Raw genomic sequence first — 19,018 nt, forward strand, 5'->3', positions numbered from 1 at the left:
AGGCTTACAATCGTCACACTAACTATCTGGTAATGCCCCCATGACGTCATCGTTTAAGAATTCAAAAGTGACTTTTTATCTTGTAGCTTGTATGGGTCAAAACACTGTGCGTCGTCTGTCGAAGTTTCGTAAATGAATGGAGCTGAAACGTTTATTGATATAGATAAATTTGCTACCCCTGCTATTCGCTGTCTGAGCTCGGCACAAACAAACCTGACAATTTGGCGGGATAATTTTTATCGCGGTGGTAGATCGAATGCCGTCTGAAGTTAACGCCGAGTTCACACACTTTAAACATGGCGAGATAATCGCTTGAATCGGCTTGATTTATTCACCGTTTACGGCGAAAGTTTCGGCTTCCGATACATTCCGTTCGCGGATTTCCCGCAAGCCTCGGAAACTTTGAATTAATTTTCATACCAGAAGAGCACTTATCAACGGCGCTGTCGGAAAAGGTTGCCTAATTTATTGCCTCGTCTAATGAACAGATTGTCGATGGAGCATAATGTTACATGCGCCTACACAACATTATATTCGCATTCGTGTTTAGTCGTACATCACCTATGGAGACAAGCAGCCATAAAAAAACAACAAAAAAAACATAACAAATTTATTGCCTTTTTTACAAAATAAATTCCCATCAAAAATACAACAATCGTATGTAAAAAAAATATAATATAGGTCGACTCTTTTGTGTACTTTCTTTTATATCTACAGTTATAGTTAGTTGATTTATTACACAATAAAAATAAACAGTAATTATCACGCTAAAGTAGCTCGTTGTCGGGAATCGAACTGTGGGTCTGAAGGTAATTTTTCTTCAGGTAAACTATGATTCAGGAATCGAGCGTATCTGAAAAAAATATTATTTAATACTTGTTTTGCACAACTATAATATGTATTAACTTGATGAGCACGCTCCATTCAAATTTAGGAATATAAAAAAAAATAGAACCCAAATGAACGGTGTTGCCTATATCTAAAAATTAGCCAAACTTCCGAAAACTACTTATTTTTAATGAAAAAAATTATGCGAATATACCTACCTATAGGTAAGCTTAGCAGGCAAGTTAAATATACATTCAAATAATAATACAGTAAATGTTTTGTGCTGCAAATTAGTATTCATTTTTAAATTATACTGATTAGAGGTGGTAAAAAACATGTAACAGTTATTTTAAAACAGCTATTCTTCCAAATCAGCTGAAACCATTTCATAAATAAATAAAAAGGTTACTACAAATTTAGTATTTGAAGAATGAACTTTGTGGCTATTTATTATAATAAAGTAAATAAAAACAACTCTGTTTTTAGCTACTTTTTTTCTACTGACCGGTTTCAAAGCTATACAAGCTTCTTTATCATTCATAATAAGAAAAAAAAACAAACAAACAATATTTTTTTAAGTCCACTCCTGTCTAATTTTAACGATCACATCAATCTCACATTACACTTCCCATCCTAACAAGACAAAAATACTTGATTTACTTGATTTCATTAAAAATCTTACTGTAAAGACAAACTAGTAAGGATATTATTAATTTATAAATTAAACTGCTTCGTGAAACTGTTTCTAAAAATTGTGACAGTGGAATGATGTATCCAAAATGGCGTCGTTCGTTCTAATAAAGTTGTTGCATTTATAATTTCTACTTACATTTTGTCATAGAAACGAAGTTGTTGTTGGGAAAGCGACGGGCGGGTATTGGCCAGAGAATCCAATAAGTGACTTCTGCTTATCATTATATTGTCACTTTGTATTGCATCATCAGAACTGAGTTTTTCCTGCAAAAAATAATTTTTATAATTTTTAAAAAAAAAACAACAATTATTTAGAAATTCGTGTTGAATTTTTTTTTGTAAGTTTTTTTTCAGAAATCTATTTTTTTCATACCCAAAACTAAAAAACATACACGAAAAACAAAATAAATTACAGTAGAACTGCATCTATCCGAACTCCAGTCATCCGGATTGCAAAATATCAGGATGGTTATCAGGAAATAAAAAATAAAAGAGACGTTATCTTCTATATATATATACATGAATGTATGTATGTTTGTCATTTATAGACCCAACAACTACTGAACGAATTTACATGTGATTTTTCACAAAATAATCTAATTTACGTGAATTAAGTTTGTAAATAATAATAACTTCAATATGTGTATCAGAAAAAAAGTTGGAGCGAATATGTGTTTTTCATCTAACTTCCAGGGTTATACTCGACTGAAATGCATATTCCGAAAAATTTGGAGAATGTTGTTTTTTTGCATATTAAAAAGGTTTTTATTTCAACGTTTATCAATGGTTTTTAATGGATACTGAATTGATTAATTTCGTAACAATTTCTGAATTTCTACATATTCACTTATTTTTAAATCGATCTTTAGTAATGCTTAAATAATTTATCTGACATTTGATACATTTTTGTTATTGAGATTATTACACAAAATACACCACCGTTGGTAAATAGCGCAGAGTTTGACATTTGCAAAAATAATTCTATATTTGAAAATTATTTATTTTGTGTTATGGAATTCAACCATAAACAAGTACCTAGGTACCTAATTAAATTCAATATTTGAATATGAAAAAAAAATAGTTTTTGAATTCAATCATAAACAAGTACCTAGGTACCTACATATCAATAAAAGGTCTTTTTCCTTTTATTCGGACAGTTTTTGCACGCTTTCACGACACAGTAATATTTATTTTATTATTATTTATTTATTGACGTCAGTCCATTTCAACAATGGTTAACACATTTTCTTGTACTAAATACAGGTACAAATGAAATAAAATACAACCAAATAAAATTAAAGCTAGGACAAAAAAAAATACTACCTCAAGACAAGAATCTGGTCTATCTTAGTTCTTTATTATCTTTGGTTTCGAATTAAATGTCAAGGTCACATCAAAACCCGGCTGGCGGTTAAAGAATGACTAAATTCGCGTTGGGTTGAGTTTCATAATTTTATAGGGCTTACGGTAAATCGCGCTCTGACTTTTCCTTATTTTCAACACCTATTCCCGTATTTTCTCCGTGGATTATGGCACTAGAGTAGTGATATTTGCACGATTTTTATTTGAGCACGACCAGGACATTAGGAGATAAAACGAAAAACTAACCCTTATTATGAATATAAATAACTCAAAAAAGTCCAAAATAAATAACGTGTGTTCTTATATACAAAAAAACGTTTGTTCAACCAGCTAATAGCAGGCAAGCCAACTTTCGGGCACGACAACGTCTGTCGGGTCCACTAGTAAGAAATAAAAAGGGCGCTGGGCCGCACGGGCGTTTCTTCGTCAAAGAAATCAACTTTGCTGAACATGTTTAACCCTTATACTGCTGAACAACGATATATCGTTGTTGTTAATCCGGGCAATAAAATTCTAACCAGATTGTTGCTGACGTCATAATCCCCTAAAAGGTTAACAAATTCGGGAACTTAGTGTTGCACTTTCCCGTCATTGGCATAAAACATTTACAAAAAACAAAAATACATATTTATTTTTTTATGTATTTTAATGTATTCTTTGCATTTTACAATAGGTATATATAAGTTACAAATACAAAAAAACTATTACATTAACACAAAAAAAATCCCCCAAAGGCATGGCCTGTGCGTGGGTATACATTGTATTTTTAATTGAAATAAAGGCTACTGGAAGAATACGATAGATTTATATATATATATAGATTTTTGCGACAATTTTTCGTCACTAAACATGAGAAAAATATAATAAATGTATATTCTATTCATTAAAAAAAGAAGCTATTTAAATCTTTTTTTTTGTCCATAATTTCAGCAAAAAAATTTACGAAACATATTAAAATAATTTATCTCTATCATATTGTCCTTATGTAATGCATTGAACAGTTTTAGAGCTATAAAAATTATATTTAAATTATATTACATCAATAATTTGGTTTCATACACTAGTTACTGATTCAAAAATGTTTAATTGTTAATTTATATTCACCTCGCGGTGTAAAAGTTAGCGCGTATGTTTTCGAAACAACAGCCATTGCAAAAAAAAACAATATTTACAAATAAACATACGTTTTTCAGAAATAAACTGCGAGAAACTGAATATATTAACGTATAACCAACAAACTTTCGTACTCGTTTGTTAAGTTAAAATTAAAATTCTTATTTGTAATACAGGTTCTATCATTATCATATCGTTCTTTCAACATCGTACCAAGAAACCTTCGCCATTGAGAATTAATGAATAATGAATAGATGAATTTTAATTACCTAATATGAAAAAATTGGTAAATAAATATTGTTTTCTGCATGTCCCTAAATGAGTTTTTTACAAAAACTCCTTGGGAATATTATATACAATTGATTATATGAAATTGGAATGAACCACCCTTAGCGAAGCTCCGAGAGCAACTGAGCAACCGGCGTTCCGTGATTCAGACTGGCCTGCGTCACGCGTGAAATTGTCGCTCGCGAATATATTAATAGTATCGAGAGTGAGACGTAGAGTGTTTCAGACAAGCATATATTCGGTACTTTTTTACTTCATCGCCGCGGCAATGCGACACATAAAACAAAAAAAGGTTAACTTTTAATTGTGTGGGTGATTTATCTACGGTTTCTGTTAAAATTATTTTTATGTGCCCAACTTATATTTTTTATTTAATAACAAATTACTTCAATCGATACGTAAATGTGTAACGGAGGAATACTGGAAATTCGAAGCCAGTATTTATTATATTGTTGTTTTAAGACAAAATACAGATCAGAGGCCAGAAATTAAAGTTGATACCATGCCTATGAGAGATTTTTCGTTATAAATAAAGTGATATATTATGTAATAAAAAATGTAACAAATTGATGAAAACAAAAAAATTGTAAATAAAAAAATATTACAGGTCTGTTCAAAGTTTTGTTACTTTGGTTCAACAGTATCTGGAGATTGTTAGTTTGACCAGGAGAACAACTGTCGAATAGGAAAAGCGGCTACCACATTTAGGCAGAGTTTGTAATAACGTTAAAAATATAATGAATATTTAGAGCGGATTTTTACGATTCTAATGATATAACTGTCAATGTATTAAAAACAAGTTTTCATTTATATTTTCGGGGTTAAAAATGGGCACATACAAAACGGCTCGCGGTTAAAATGCGTCATTTTGACGTTACGCGTTATGACCGCCGACTGCGCTTTAAACAAAAATTGCGTACAAGTTTGTCGCCAATACGGCATACGTGCCGTTTGTCCCGCAGGGCGCGAAACGTCTCGTTTTCGAATAGTAAATTTCTCCGACGTCGCATGAAAAAAATATTGATACAGAAACCATTGTAATTTTTTGCGTATTTAAAAACAAAAATATTAAAATGTGAATAGACCCTATTATGCAGTAGGTACCTACTTTTCATTACACGAGCAGATTATTTATATGAATTAGATTATTCCATAATTTGTGATACAGATCTTTTAACTGTCAGATTCTGCAATGTTGCGAGAGGTGATATGTTATAATAGATGATACTCGTACAATAAAGGGGCAGAGAATAATGATTATTTAAGCCTGGCTTGCGGTGTGAGATTAGATGCCTGCAAAGTCTACGTATAAACAGATATCGCGAACCATTTCAGGGATGGATGTAAAAAATAAATTCGTAAATTAAAGTGTCTTTGTTCAGTGAAAGCCAAATGCCGCCTACATAACGCCTGCAAAACAATTCTCTTCTACGGATGCAAATCACGGCACCTCACTACAGCCCAAAATAGCAAAATACTGAGTTTTGAGAATAGATGTCTTAGAAGAATCTTGGGTGTGGGGTGGTTTGACTTTATTGATTTAATTATTCATAGAAATATATACAAAAAAAATGACGTATCCCTAACTCAATGAGGGCAAGAGCCCTGTATTGAGTTGGGATACAACATAATGGAAAATTAAAGCATGCGCATTATTAAACAATAGCAAAAATAAAAATGAAAAATTATTACATAAATATATATTTCAATAAACATTTAGATAACATGCTTAAATGAACACACTTGTAAGGAATGAAGTAATGAGAGAACGGACGCAGCAAACTCCGGCGACAACTGTCATTAAGCTGAGGTGATACTATTGGCTGGGCCATATAGGTAGTGCGGATGCCTCCTGAGAGCCTTAACTACTTAGGCTTTAGGTTCTCGACGTCCTGGACGTCCGCTGCTGACTGTTCGTTGGCAGTTTATGTCAGAACTACGGGACGCGAACCGGACTTAGAAGGACGCACAGGAGCTGGGTAGCCGAGATGCCTAGAGATGCTTCTAACTAGGGGAATGATGAAGAAAGTGTATGGCATTTTTCGATTCTTTATATATGCTTAGTTTGAATATTACATTCCCACGCGTGATGGTTTACTATAAAAAATAAAATGTGGAGAAAACTAGCGACATCTATTGTTGAAAAGGAGTCAGTTTTTATAGACCCGAAATCTTTTTATTGGATTAGTTTCCAAGATAGACTCTCATTCTCATTTATTTATAAACCTTACTTATTTGAACAAGATGATTTTCACTAACAATAATTTGAGTATGTCCAAATATTTGTAGACAAATTCTGAATCTGGAAAATATCTAAAATTGTTATCAATCCTGTCAGGGAAAAATACAAAGGTCCGAATATACCCAAAACTTTGTTAATAACATAAATGTTTTCGTATATCAAAAATATTCAAATATACCAACTTCGTTATTTGTTTAATTTAAAATATATAATTAAACCACAATAATAAATTATTTTTGATAGATTTATTAATTCGGCAAACTCGAAATTAACAAATATTACAATAGAGATGGGCAACATTTTAAAAAGCGTATCATATTGATGTTCAATATAAAATATTTTTTTAAATTATACTTTTCGAGTCCTATAAAATATTTGTGGTGATATAATATATGTCTGTGTTAACCAATTATTATTCGTCCCAACTCAACACATGACTTTTAAAGTTGGGACTTGTCTCGAAAATGTGTAATAAAGTGTTAAATATGGAAGTCTGGGCATGTTAGTCTTCCCAAAAATATTTTCCATCTCTGTTGTAATACGGTAACCCTGGGAATTGAAATCCAGTTCTTGTCTACAAACATTTGGGCAAACTCAAAATATTGTTGATTTAGCTTGAAATTCCAAATATATATTTTTTATATGTTTATTTATCTTTATTGATTTTTACAAATCATCGTTGCGCCGATATCTGTTTTTTTTTTTTAAAGTATTTTGAATTTCTCATTAAATAACACTATTATGTTACAAAAAAATATAGGTACATGAAACATTTTTTGAAAATAAAATTACGTATTTTTCTTTTTTTTATCATAAAAAAAATATTTTTTAAAAATCCATTATTAAAAGATACATTGTTTAAATTATCTACTTAAAATGTTACTTAACAGGTATTGCCGACGAAATGCCGATTAGTTCATATCATCGTCAGATCGCTGCCCTAATACTTGTACGTTCAATAGACCATTTTGCAAATTTTACTGAAGACATTTTATTTATTTTTAAAGTCAAATAAATAAAATCAGTAAGTGGAGATTAGCACTCAAAATATGCTGAAAATACTATTTAGTAACGGAAAAAATAATAATTCTTTAGCTACATGGACGCGTAATAAGATAATGAACATATTGGCATTCATAACTAATTCTAAAAATGATCTATTGAACATACAAGAAGGGCAGCGAGATAATTATACCTACACCAACACATCTTTTACACTACGGTCACTGTGTGAGAGTAGGCATTTTTATCTAGCGACGACTTTACATTCCGAAAATTCGTTCATTTTACTATTTAGTTTCTATATGTATTGCAATCATTATATTTTTGTTTTTCGGTCATATTTGGATTCATACACATATTACTGTTTGTCCTAAATAAGGGGAGTTCATAATGAACATAAAGACGTGAAAAAATTACTTCTTAGTGGAAACAATTATTTTTGATATTTTACAAATTTCGAAAAAAAATTGCGTTGGATTTACCCAAATGTTTCAAATTTTGGGGGCTTTTTTTACGAATTGTAAAAAACTCACTATGAAAAATGGAAATTTAATTATGGTAGAGCGGAGTTCAAACAGGGCCGTGATTACAAACGCTATCTTCGTCGGTACATATAAATATCGATTTTACTTTATACATATGAGATCGTATAATGTAAAATATTTCGATATTTATGTACGAAAATGTGTATATTTGTGTAAAACATTAAAGTATCTTCGACGGTCACCTGTAATTGAACATGAATAGAAAAAAAAACTTATTATTTTTTTCATACAGAAAACTTAATTTTACTTTGAAGATAAAATTGAAGATAAATGTTAACTTCCCATTGTAATACGGGCCCTGGGTCCTGTAATCCGTGAGTCCGCGAAACTAACACGCGAACAGAATACAACCATTAACGTTAGGGCCTCGGGATTATTAAGTGAAATAATATTTCAAAAGAAAATCGTCAAAATTAGATTGGCTATCTTGATCATCGCATTTAAGATTCGGTTTTCGATGGTGTATGACCCCTGCTAGTTACGTTTGTATTAGTACGCTGTTCATATTTCGATACGGTGTCATTATAATCTGATAGTCTAATTAACACTGTCATTAGCTATAGTCTCATTATGAGACAACTCGGCTCTACGTAGGTTAATACTGATAGGTCGATAATAGGTCATTTATTTCCTACCTATTCACAGAATAGGTTCATGGCGATCAGGGAAATAAAATGATAAAGTGATACGGAGATTATCTACTACTATCTCGAGCTTTATAAGGATTAGCACATTATTTTAGTTTTTTTTAATTGAGACACATTTTTTTAAATATCCAAAAATATATTGACAAAAACCTCTTGAAAAATTTACACTTTGTCCCTTAACCCTTTGTTCCCCGAACATAGATTTAGTAGAGATTTTTAAACTTTTTATTTTTGAATTATTGATATTTATAGCTTGAAAACGATTTAGTATTTTTCTTGTTTTTTTTTTAAAAACCTCTTTATATAAAAAAAATAATGGTACAAATTCCATACAAATTGCGATATAAAAAGTTGTTAATTTTCCAAAACGATGCATTTACAAAAATAAATGAAGAACCAGCATTATAATCAAACCACAAAAATATTTTTTTAAGAAAAAATTTACTTTCTATCGTAATGGGGAAATATCACATATTACGAATACCGATTAAAAGATTTAGAATAATTAGTTGTGTTATCAAAATCAGTACGGATATTGTGGAGAAATTTTTTCATACATAAATGTAAAAAATAAATTCGATAAAATTACGTTCGTAGAAAAACGCGACGTGTTTGACCTTGGTTGTTGTGACGTCAAGATTCGTGATATTTTTGTACACAAATTTCAACGGCCACGAACAAATAAACATGAATCGTGACGTATTAGGGGCGTGGCCAATGGAATCGCCGTTTTTGCGGGAATTCAAAATTACAAATTAAAAAGTATTTTTAATGCTACTAATAATTAGCAAACAAAAAAATTTACTGGACACTATTTCATAGATCTTTATTACTTTAAAAATGTAAAAAAAAGATATTTCCCTATTATAATATTGAAATTTGTAAAGGAGTAGTAATTTTACACAACCAAACGGATGTCAGCTCTACGCAAAACTGATCCCCGGGAGTCACTTTTTGAAACTAATTACTGGAATATAGAAAATAGCTGGAATTGCAAAAAAAATACCCAATATGTACAGACAGTGATTAGTTGCACCAAATGCATTCTCATTTAAGAGATAAGAGTTATTTTACACCTGGACAAATTTATACCGTCGGCGTCGGAGCAAAGGGTTAAAGAATTTCAAATTTTCGACATACTATACAAAAAAAAAATTAATGCAAATTCGATTTGAAAGTTCTTCTAGGATTTCATATTATATATTTATACTATATATAATAAGAGACAGTTATTTTTTTATTAAAGTTTTCGTCTAAGAGTTGACAACATTTCCATATGCACGAGTACATTAATATTTGCTGGTGTAGATGTTCTTTTATTTGCCGATGATCTGAAAATTTCAAAAACCATTACCTCTACTAGTGATTGTAAGACTCTTCAATCTAACCTTGTGAGACTAAATGATTGGTGTCAGAAAAACAACCTGTGTTATCATAACGTTTACTTTAAATAAAAACCCAATATTTTTTCCTATAGCATAAACTTTATTGATCTAGTTAAGAGTAACACAAATAATAAACTTGGGAATACTGTTCGATGATAAACTGTCATTGGATCCTCACATTTTATTATTTGTTATTTTATTTTATTTACTCATACAAATACATGTTCTATTTAAATTTAAACGGTAACAAAGTTCAACATTTAACTGAATCGTGACATATTGGGGGCGTGGCCAATGCAATGAACCGTTTTCGCGAGAATTTAAAATTATAATAAAAATATTTTTTATGCTACTAATAAGTACAAAAAAAACATTTTATACTCTCGACAGTATTTCATAGACCTTAATTAATATAAAATTGTGATATTTCCCTATTATGAGAAAGCCAACAATTCGAAATTTTTATAACATACAGGTTATATTTTTAATATTTTACTAAGCCAGTTTTGTGAAAAATAACATGCAGTATGAGCACAATACAATTAAGTTCCAAAAACATCGGTTACCCAGGTTGACTCGCATCATATTCAATAGTTTGCAAAAGGGCCTGAATACCAGCATCCGTACTTAACTGAATGTACCGGGGAATAACTAGAATCCGGGTTAGTCAAATTATATGTTGTGCCAAAGTACCTGGTGAACCAAATAAAGTAATAGACAGAGTAGGCAGTGGCAGATCAGTATTACATGATCTGACGGGATAAGAGCCAAGGCGTAGTCTAGTACTCAAGATTTCCAAACATGGAAAGCAGGTTGACAAACTAGAGGATTTCCGGGTCGGTGTCGTAGCAAGAGAGTACCCAGAAAGATAGGTTATCAATATGGTGGAAAGTCTAGGAATACTCTGTCTTCTGGTTCTAGGAAGCCACCTTATGAAGGCCAAAATTGAAAGTGGATGAAAATTTAAGGGTCTTGTGGGGCGTGGGGTAAGCGCTGATGGCTGTCTTAATATGCAAACCTACTACATATGCTAGAAGAGTGGATAATAACTTACTATGTTGTAAAAATAGGATTCCCATATGTGTGGAAACTAAAGCGGGTGATACACATTTGAATATTTTTTTAATAATAGATTTATAAAATAATTCATATTCTATAAAATAAAAATAATAGAAAATAAAATAAACCATACCAACTGTTCTTCCAAGCACTGTAACTGAGCAGTAGATAGTATGGATTTGAGATCTGCTCCAGAGAACCCTTCTGTCATCTCTGCGATTTCTCGTAAATTAACATCTTCAGAAAACATTATGTTTTTGCTGAGAATTGTAAGGATATCCGAACGGTCATTCTGAGAAAAAAAAAGATTTTCAACACACATTAAATGTAAAAATATTCATTAATAACACTTATTTTAAAAAAAATATATTTTTACTTTTAGATAGGTAAATGAATAATAAAATAAAGAAAAATAGATTGTATGAAAATGTTTTACATCGCTTCTTTGCAAGAACAACATATTATCTCAGAAAATACAATTTTATTTTATAAAATCTAAATTAATGTTTTTTTAACTATGGACCTTCAATTAATTCAGTTATCGTTAATTAAGATCCATTCGATTTTTAACTTTTTTTATGTTTAAAAGTCGCTTCCTGTAAAATTGCATTTTTTGAGATAATATGTTGTTCTTGCAAAGAAGCAATATTATGTATTTTGTTTTGAACAAAAATGTAATATTTTCAAACAAAAAGTGTGTATGCATTTGAACATTACCTATTTCAATTAATATTTTGAACCTAACATTTTATTTTATTATGCATATAATATAATATTATATATGTAAATATAAGTGGCCACTTAAACCAGCCAATGACAGACTTTGTAGATGACTAGACTTTCATATTTCCTGCTCTAAAATGTTCTCCATCTCTGTTGTAATTTGTTCATATTTGTAATGGTTTATACATTAAAGTAGTTTCGACATAAAAACTATTTTTCATTGACTAGTGTCTTTTTCATTGATTCCTATTTATGTAAAAAAATTGTCATAAGTGCTAAAGATTGACTACGCTTACTTTTCCTAAAAAAAAACAAGAGAGATTTAAGATTTTCTTGCATACTTAAGGAAAAAATTATTTAAAAATTAAATTTATTCAATTGTTAGATTAAGATTTTCAAATTATATCAGAAATTACATTAATGTTTCCAAATCAATATTGCTTCATATAATGAAAAAATATTGTTAATTTCATGGGTAAATATCTGTACATATTTTTTCTTCTTTCTTTTCTTTTACTATTAATTAATTGTCAAAAATACCCTATCTCAAAAAGTACTATACATTGTATTATTTCCATAATTTAAAAAAAAGACAATAGTTACCAAATCAGGCATTGAGCAATGTATCGTAGTATCAAATCTTCCAGGCCTCAGTAAAGCACCATCAAGTAAATCTGGTCTAGAGGTCGCTGCCATAACAGTTACACCTTTAATAGCTCCCTCCACTCCATCAAGTTGTGTCAGGAACTGATTTACAACTCGATCTGTGACACCGGTTGAATCATGACCACGACTGAAATACATTTTAAAATTCAATAAAACAAAGAGGGATGGTGATCCAACCTCACAAACATCAATGCAAATGACTCACCGGGGTGCTAAACTGTCAAATTCGTCAAAAAACAGTACGCATGGCTTTCTTTTTTCTGCTCTAAAAGAAGAAAAAAATTAACAGATGTTAACATATATCTTAGAATGCTAGAACAGACATTTTGGAAAATAAAAATTACTAAAATGAAAGTATTATATATTACATGTTGTGTTTTTGGCTAATAAAAATAATATATTTTTTACTGTCTTAGAACAGGGTTACTTACCATAGTTACATAGTCAAAGCAACTTTATATTACTGTAAAAAAAAATAAACATAAAAAGATAAATAAAAAATATTTGTATATACACAGGGTGTTCATTAAACCCTGTCACATCCAAAACCACGATGATCAGTATGAGCAAGAAGACATATTGGCACATTAAAATAACTTTTTAGAATGAATAAAATTTTGAAAAATAAAACATTACAAAAAGCAAACGGTTGCTTACTTCTGCAGGGGAGAAACAAGGAGGAGGAGGGGGGAATCTGATACTGCGCAGCGCTCCCCACACTTCTCCCCTGCAGAAGTAAGCAACCATTTGTTTTTTTAAATATTTTATTTTTTGAAATATTCTTTGTTCTAAATATTTTTTTTAACATGCTAATATGTCTTCTTGCCCATACTGATCATTGTAGTTTCGGATGTGACAGGATTTAAAGAACACCTGTATATGTAATAATTTGAGGGTTGTTATTAACTAAGCCAGTAATTGAAAGGATTGGGAATTTGCAATTAACTGTTCAACAGTTTTAACTATATTGCTACATAATTATTATTTACAAGTAAATAATTACTTTTCAAATAAATTCCTGACGGCTTGCTCACTCTGGCCAATATATTTCGAGAGGAGTTCTGGTCCTTTTACACAAATAAATGAAAGCTGTGAAAATTTTGCTACACAGGATCCTATCAAAGATTTTCCAGTGCCAGGTGGACCAAATAACAATATGCCTCCAGGTTGTTTTGGAAATAAGCCAGGATACTAAAAATGTTAAAACTTATTTTATTGGACAGATTAAGTTATTTAATTTTTATTGCGGTTATTTACAATAAATACCTACATACCTAATACTCTATTTATTTAATATTGGACTCATATTTTTAATTTACACAAAAAATATTTCAAGTTCATTTAAATTATTGTTGACACAGGGGTGATTTATGGCTTCAGATGGCCTGATCAAATGAACACATGGCGTTTAGGACAGTTGCCCACCACATACCGCACACCGCATCTAAGGACATAGGTGTTTGGGACAGCTGAGCTTTCTGTATATCTTAGATCGTATTCAGAAGTTTGAGAAAAAGCCTAAAAACCAGCACTCGTACTTAGGTGAGTAAGTACCAGGGATCAAATACTAGAATCCGGGTTAGTCTAATTATTTTTTTATTTATTTACAATTTTAAAAAACCCGTTAGGGTTACATTAGAAATTTAATATTGTCTAGTCATTTTATGTCTCGTCTAGTCTAGTTAGTTCAGTCATCATGTGCTTTTTCAGATTGATTTTAAATTTGTCTCCATTAAAAGTTTTCAAGTAGTAAGGTAGGTCGTTGTAGTGTTTAAGTCCATTATGTAGTATTTTTGACTGTCCTGTGTTTGTCTTTGTTTTTTCAATATGATAGTGTTGTTGTTGTCTGGTGTTATATTTGTGTATGTCAGCATTTTTGACTAATATTATGTCGTCGTCTTGTATGTTTCCCAGTGTTATTTTGTGCACAATTTTTAAGGTCTCAATTTTAGTCAAGTAGTTTATGTCAAACTGGTGTGTTTTTATACTGTGCCTAAGACCTGGTGAACCAAATAAAGTAAGCGACCAAGTAGGCTGTGCCAGATCAGTGCAACATGATCTCACGGGATGAGAGATTAGGCGTAGTCTAGTACCAAAGAGTTTTAAACATGAAAAGCAGACGATAAGCTAGAGGAGTCCTAAGTAGGTGTCTTAACCAGAGAGTACCCAAAAAGATAAGTAATCAAAATGGTAGGAAAACAACCAGGAATACTCTCTTCTGTTTGAAATTGAGACGGGGGGACAATTTTGGCGGTAAGCTATTATTATATATTATGACACTACAAGGTGGGTGATACTTTAGTTCACAAATATAAAATAATTGATAATCGGTTTTATCATTCAGTGGGAAGGATCGCTATAAAAATATAAACAAGTATTAAAAGATATACATTCCATATGTTTAAATATATAAATAATATCAAATGAGTTTAATTTTTATGTTATAAGCTAAAAAATCTGTCAAAAAAGTATGATTAGGTGATAACATTAATTTTATAATTTAATTTAAAATGTTTTGAATTGTTACTTACTTTTAAAGGCCAACACAATATTTCTATCAATGTGTTTTTAGTATGGTTCATCCCTCCTAAAGATTCCCAAATGTTTTTATTGTTTTCCTGATCAGAATCATTTTTACTTTTTTCTTTAGTCTCCAAAGTTATAAATTTATTTTTACTCGATACTAAAAAAACATATTCAGTAATAATAAAGTACACTAGGCTTTTAGATTAAAAACGGACATGCATATATCACTGAGAATAGTGAAAAAAATTGTCAATATAATTATAATAACAACTAATAAAAATACCCGCTTCTTTGACAGCTTTATAAATTTTCTTATTCATGTAGTCAACCAAATCCCTGACAGTGAGTCCAGTAGTTTCATTTGCCATTTTGTTATAATCATCATCTTTTATATTTGCAGTATAATACAAATATTTTTTTGTAATATTTTTGAAAAGTTTAACACGTTCTGACTGTAAATAAAAATATAAAAGAAATCATATATACATATTAATTTAAATTAGATTTTTTAATAAACTTTGTGCTTATTATGACATGAACTTATTACCTTAGACAGTTCAGGAATACTAAACTGAAAAGGAAATAACATTTGTCCTTTAGTGATTTTGAAACCACTATTTATGGAGTCTAATCCAGTAGCAGTTATCAAAACATTTACTCTCTCGCACTGATATAATAATTCTCTTATAGAATACACTAACCTGAAATCATCATAAAGCCATTTTTATTACATTTGAATTGTGTAAATCAAAAGAATGCAAACGTTTCTTGTTAAAAAAAATTAGCTACACATATTGCGAAATATTTACCATACATTACAAATCCTAAATTGTACCATCAGACTCAACAAATCTAAACAATCACAATAGTACCTTTTGTAGCCTGTTTTTAAATCAGGATTTCATACCAAACTATTTTTGAAAAATATATAGCACAAATAGACAGCGGAGAGACTATCACTCCCTCTCACTTCTGTTCAATGTACTTCATAGTACTAACGCTCCTATATTCCTGTGTGAAAAATTTCAGCTTTTTAATCTTCATTTTCTATTGAATATGTTTTGCAACTTGAATTAAAAAAATAAAACTATTATTTTATTGGTTGGTTGGAAGAAATTTCCATTTGGCAATAAGCCCGCCAATGTACAAATAACATTATGTACAAAACGTTCAATAAATAAATAGATGCTTCACTTGTAGAATAATATGAAAAATTCAAAATCAAATACTTAAACGATTTATTATAATTATTTAAAAAATCAATGAGTAATCTTTACATACATATCGAAGAATACAGTATCTTGGTGTGATGCTCCTTCATGTTCAGTGGGAATAATAGCTTCAATATCATCACATATTAATATGGAAGGACTGTGTTCTTCACACAACTGTACAACTTTTTGGAAATGTTCCATTACATCTTTTCTCCCTTTGATAGATCTACATTCTATTCTCATATGCCATACACCCAAATCTTCCACAATCATCGAACAAAGTGAGGTTTTTCCAGAACCTGGAGGACCTAAAATATTTCATTTTTAAAAATGACATATTCATATTTTTACCAAAAACAGTATGTACTTACAGTATAATAAGTAATAATATCTAATAATTTTGAAGTAAAATGCAAAAATGATAGTTCATATACAGAATTAACTATATTACACCAACAAACTTTAAAAAAAACGTGAATCAGGTTGCAGTCCCACGGTAATATTGCAACTCAGGATCTCAGGTCTGAGGTTTGCCCATGCTCTACCACAACATGATACCCATATTCTAATTTACGACTATTATAATATTGGCAACTTACCAGTTATAAAAATATGATTTTTATTTGAAGCTACCTTTATAAAAGATAGTGTATCTTTCAGGAGAATGCTAGACTTTATAATATCACGGCACTTCTTGACAATAATTTCATAAGATTCTACATCTCTGCTGAGGTCTTCAATGTCGAAATATTGTTTTACACTTAATATATTTGAAGTTGGCTGTATAGGCTCATTATTCAAAACAACTTTACAATGTCTAAATATTTCCCCATAAACTAACGCATACTTTAGCGTCTTTGGGTATAAATTCACTTGAAAAGACACATTCTTTAATGGAGCTATGTTAATTATTAAACCATCATTCAATACCAGTGGTTCTTTTTCTGAAAAATTTGTGGTAATGTACATTTTTAAATCAGTGGCCAAATTTTCATTAGTTAAATAGTTATCCGTAATGACTGGAATGATTTCGATCACATCTGGTAAAACTTTTGATTTTGTAGCACTTTCCAAAATAAGTTTTCTTCCTAAATCGATATTTAAGATATTGCTTAGAGGGTTTGGAATAAATACTGGAGCATATTTTATACAGGATGTCGATTCGATCAAAGAACTGATGGAAGAAAGATGTTTAACTTTTACAAACATAACTTTTGGAATGGAAACAGCGTTACTATCTTGGGTCATTTCTTTTTCCACAATGCTATCCATACATCTCAGGCTATGTACATTAGCGTCTTCAAACCCGAGAATTTCATTTTTGACATAGACCGTGAATAACTCTTTGGAGTCAAATATATTTTTCAAATTAGGATCTTTGATATTTCTACTTACTACGGCTCGCATAATATGAAATGTTTTATTTTGCTTTCCTTTACTATATTTCGTCAAAGATTGTTTTAAATCTGTCATAAAATATGTTAATTCTCTTACTGGTAATTTTTCAACAATAGGATTTTTATGAATTTTGCAATTTTCATTGTGTTCATTTTCGTCTGCCTCTTTATGATGTAACATCACAACGACTTCTGTATGCTGTTGTAATAGAGCAGATTCATTAGTGTAGATTTGTATTGATAATGAAGGTGATACCCATAAAACCATTTTTTGATTCGCAATAACGAGTCTCAGTTGATCTAGTAAGCATGATTGTAACATATGAGCATTTGCTTCCTGTAAAATGAAAGAAAGGTCTTGATAATTTAGTAAGCTTAGTTTTTTTAGTTAATCTAGAAAATGTGAAAATGAAGTAGAATATAGAAATTAAAAAGAAAATAAAGCCAAAGAGCCGTTTAAGAAAAAGATGTTTCTTTGTTGTTATTATTGCAACATTATTTACCAATATATCTAAATCATCTTCCGTTTCTGGGTATACTGTTACTTTACTTGTAGGCTGTGGAAGGGGGCAAATAGTCAAGCACACTGCGGTTCCTTCAAACAAACCTAATTTCTGAGCAAAAAGTGGATTCAGTCCAATACATCCATCTAGAACGTTACTTTCAACACACCACAAAATTATGCTTTTTTCCTCCCAGCACACTTTAACACACTTTCCCTAAAAAGAAAATTGTGTTATAAAAAGAATTCATGGAAAAAGGATTGCTTTATCTTTATACAAAATAAAAAGATCGATAAATCAGTATTACATTAAAGTTTTGAACTCCAAATTGCACTCGATTCACATGACCAAAACAGTCGTAAGATTGAAGAAATTGAACAACGGATACGCAATTCCACATCTTTTATACAAATAAAGAATTCCAATAGTTCAGCTACTGAAATTAAATACACATTCAAAGTGTAATTTTATTTAACCATCAACATCTAATTTAAAAAATAATGCAACTCTTGATGACTTTTGACTGATTTTTTGACACTTTGACCAGCAGATTTGACGTTTAATACAGTGTTTCCAGTTTCCATGTAAAGTAAACAAATATCTTCCGAAAAAAACTAATATAATAAGTCTGCCTCTAAACACTTCATTACAAATACTTTCAAATATTTCACCTAAATATTTTTTTCCATTTTTTCATTTCAATTTTTTTTCTTCAAATAATCTTCATTGGTACATTGTTTTCGAACCAAAGTAAAAAAAAGTTTTTTTTATGCGGCAACACAAATCATACTGTGATTGGTTAATTGAAAACGAATTTATCCAATG

General features: G+C 30.4%; 1 protein-coding gene across 3 annotated transcripts; it reads right to left on the minus strand.

Annotated features, from left to right (window-relative positions):
• Positions 1–596: 596 nt before the first annotated feature.
• On the minus strand, positions 597–18,670 carry LOC148278988 (uncharacterized). 3 transcript variants are annotated; one of them, XM_088230613.1, is made up of 13 exons: positions 18,501–18,670; positions 18,194–18,409; positions 16,893–18,027; positions 16,361–16,601; positions 15,627–15,780; positions 15,363–15,531; positions 15,085–15,236; positions 13,557–13,744; positions 12,759–12,818; positions 12,491–12,680; positions 11,298–11,456; positions 1,658–1,785; positions 597–853 (listed from the first exon to the last, which is right to left on the minus strand). In XM_088230613.1, exons 1-13 carry the CDS (start codon positions 18,591–18,593, stop codon positions 763–765), a joined length of 2,976 nt encoding a protein of 991 aa, XP_088086739.1. In that variant the 5' UTR covers positions 18,594–18,670; the 3' UTR covers positions 597–762. The 3 variants fall into 2 exon arrangements, 2 of the variants coding, with proteins under 2 accessions (XP_088086739.1, XP_088086740.1); XR_015823013.1 differs by lacking the exon at positions 15,627–15,780 and having other exon boundaries at positions 18,501–18,636.
• Between the last annotated feature and the right edge of the window lie 348 nt (positions 18,671–19,018).

Source organism: Micrasema longulum, unplaced genomic scaffold (genome assembly GCF_059751315.1).
Source record: "Micrasema longulum isolate JH-2025_06_02 unplaced genomic scaffold, ASM5975131v1 h1tg000798l, whole genome shotgun sequence".
NCBI classification, from domain to species: Eukaryota; Metazoa; Arthropoda; class Insecta; order Trichoptera; family Brachycentridae; genus Micrasema; species Micrasema longulum.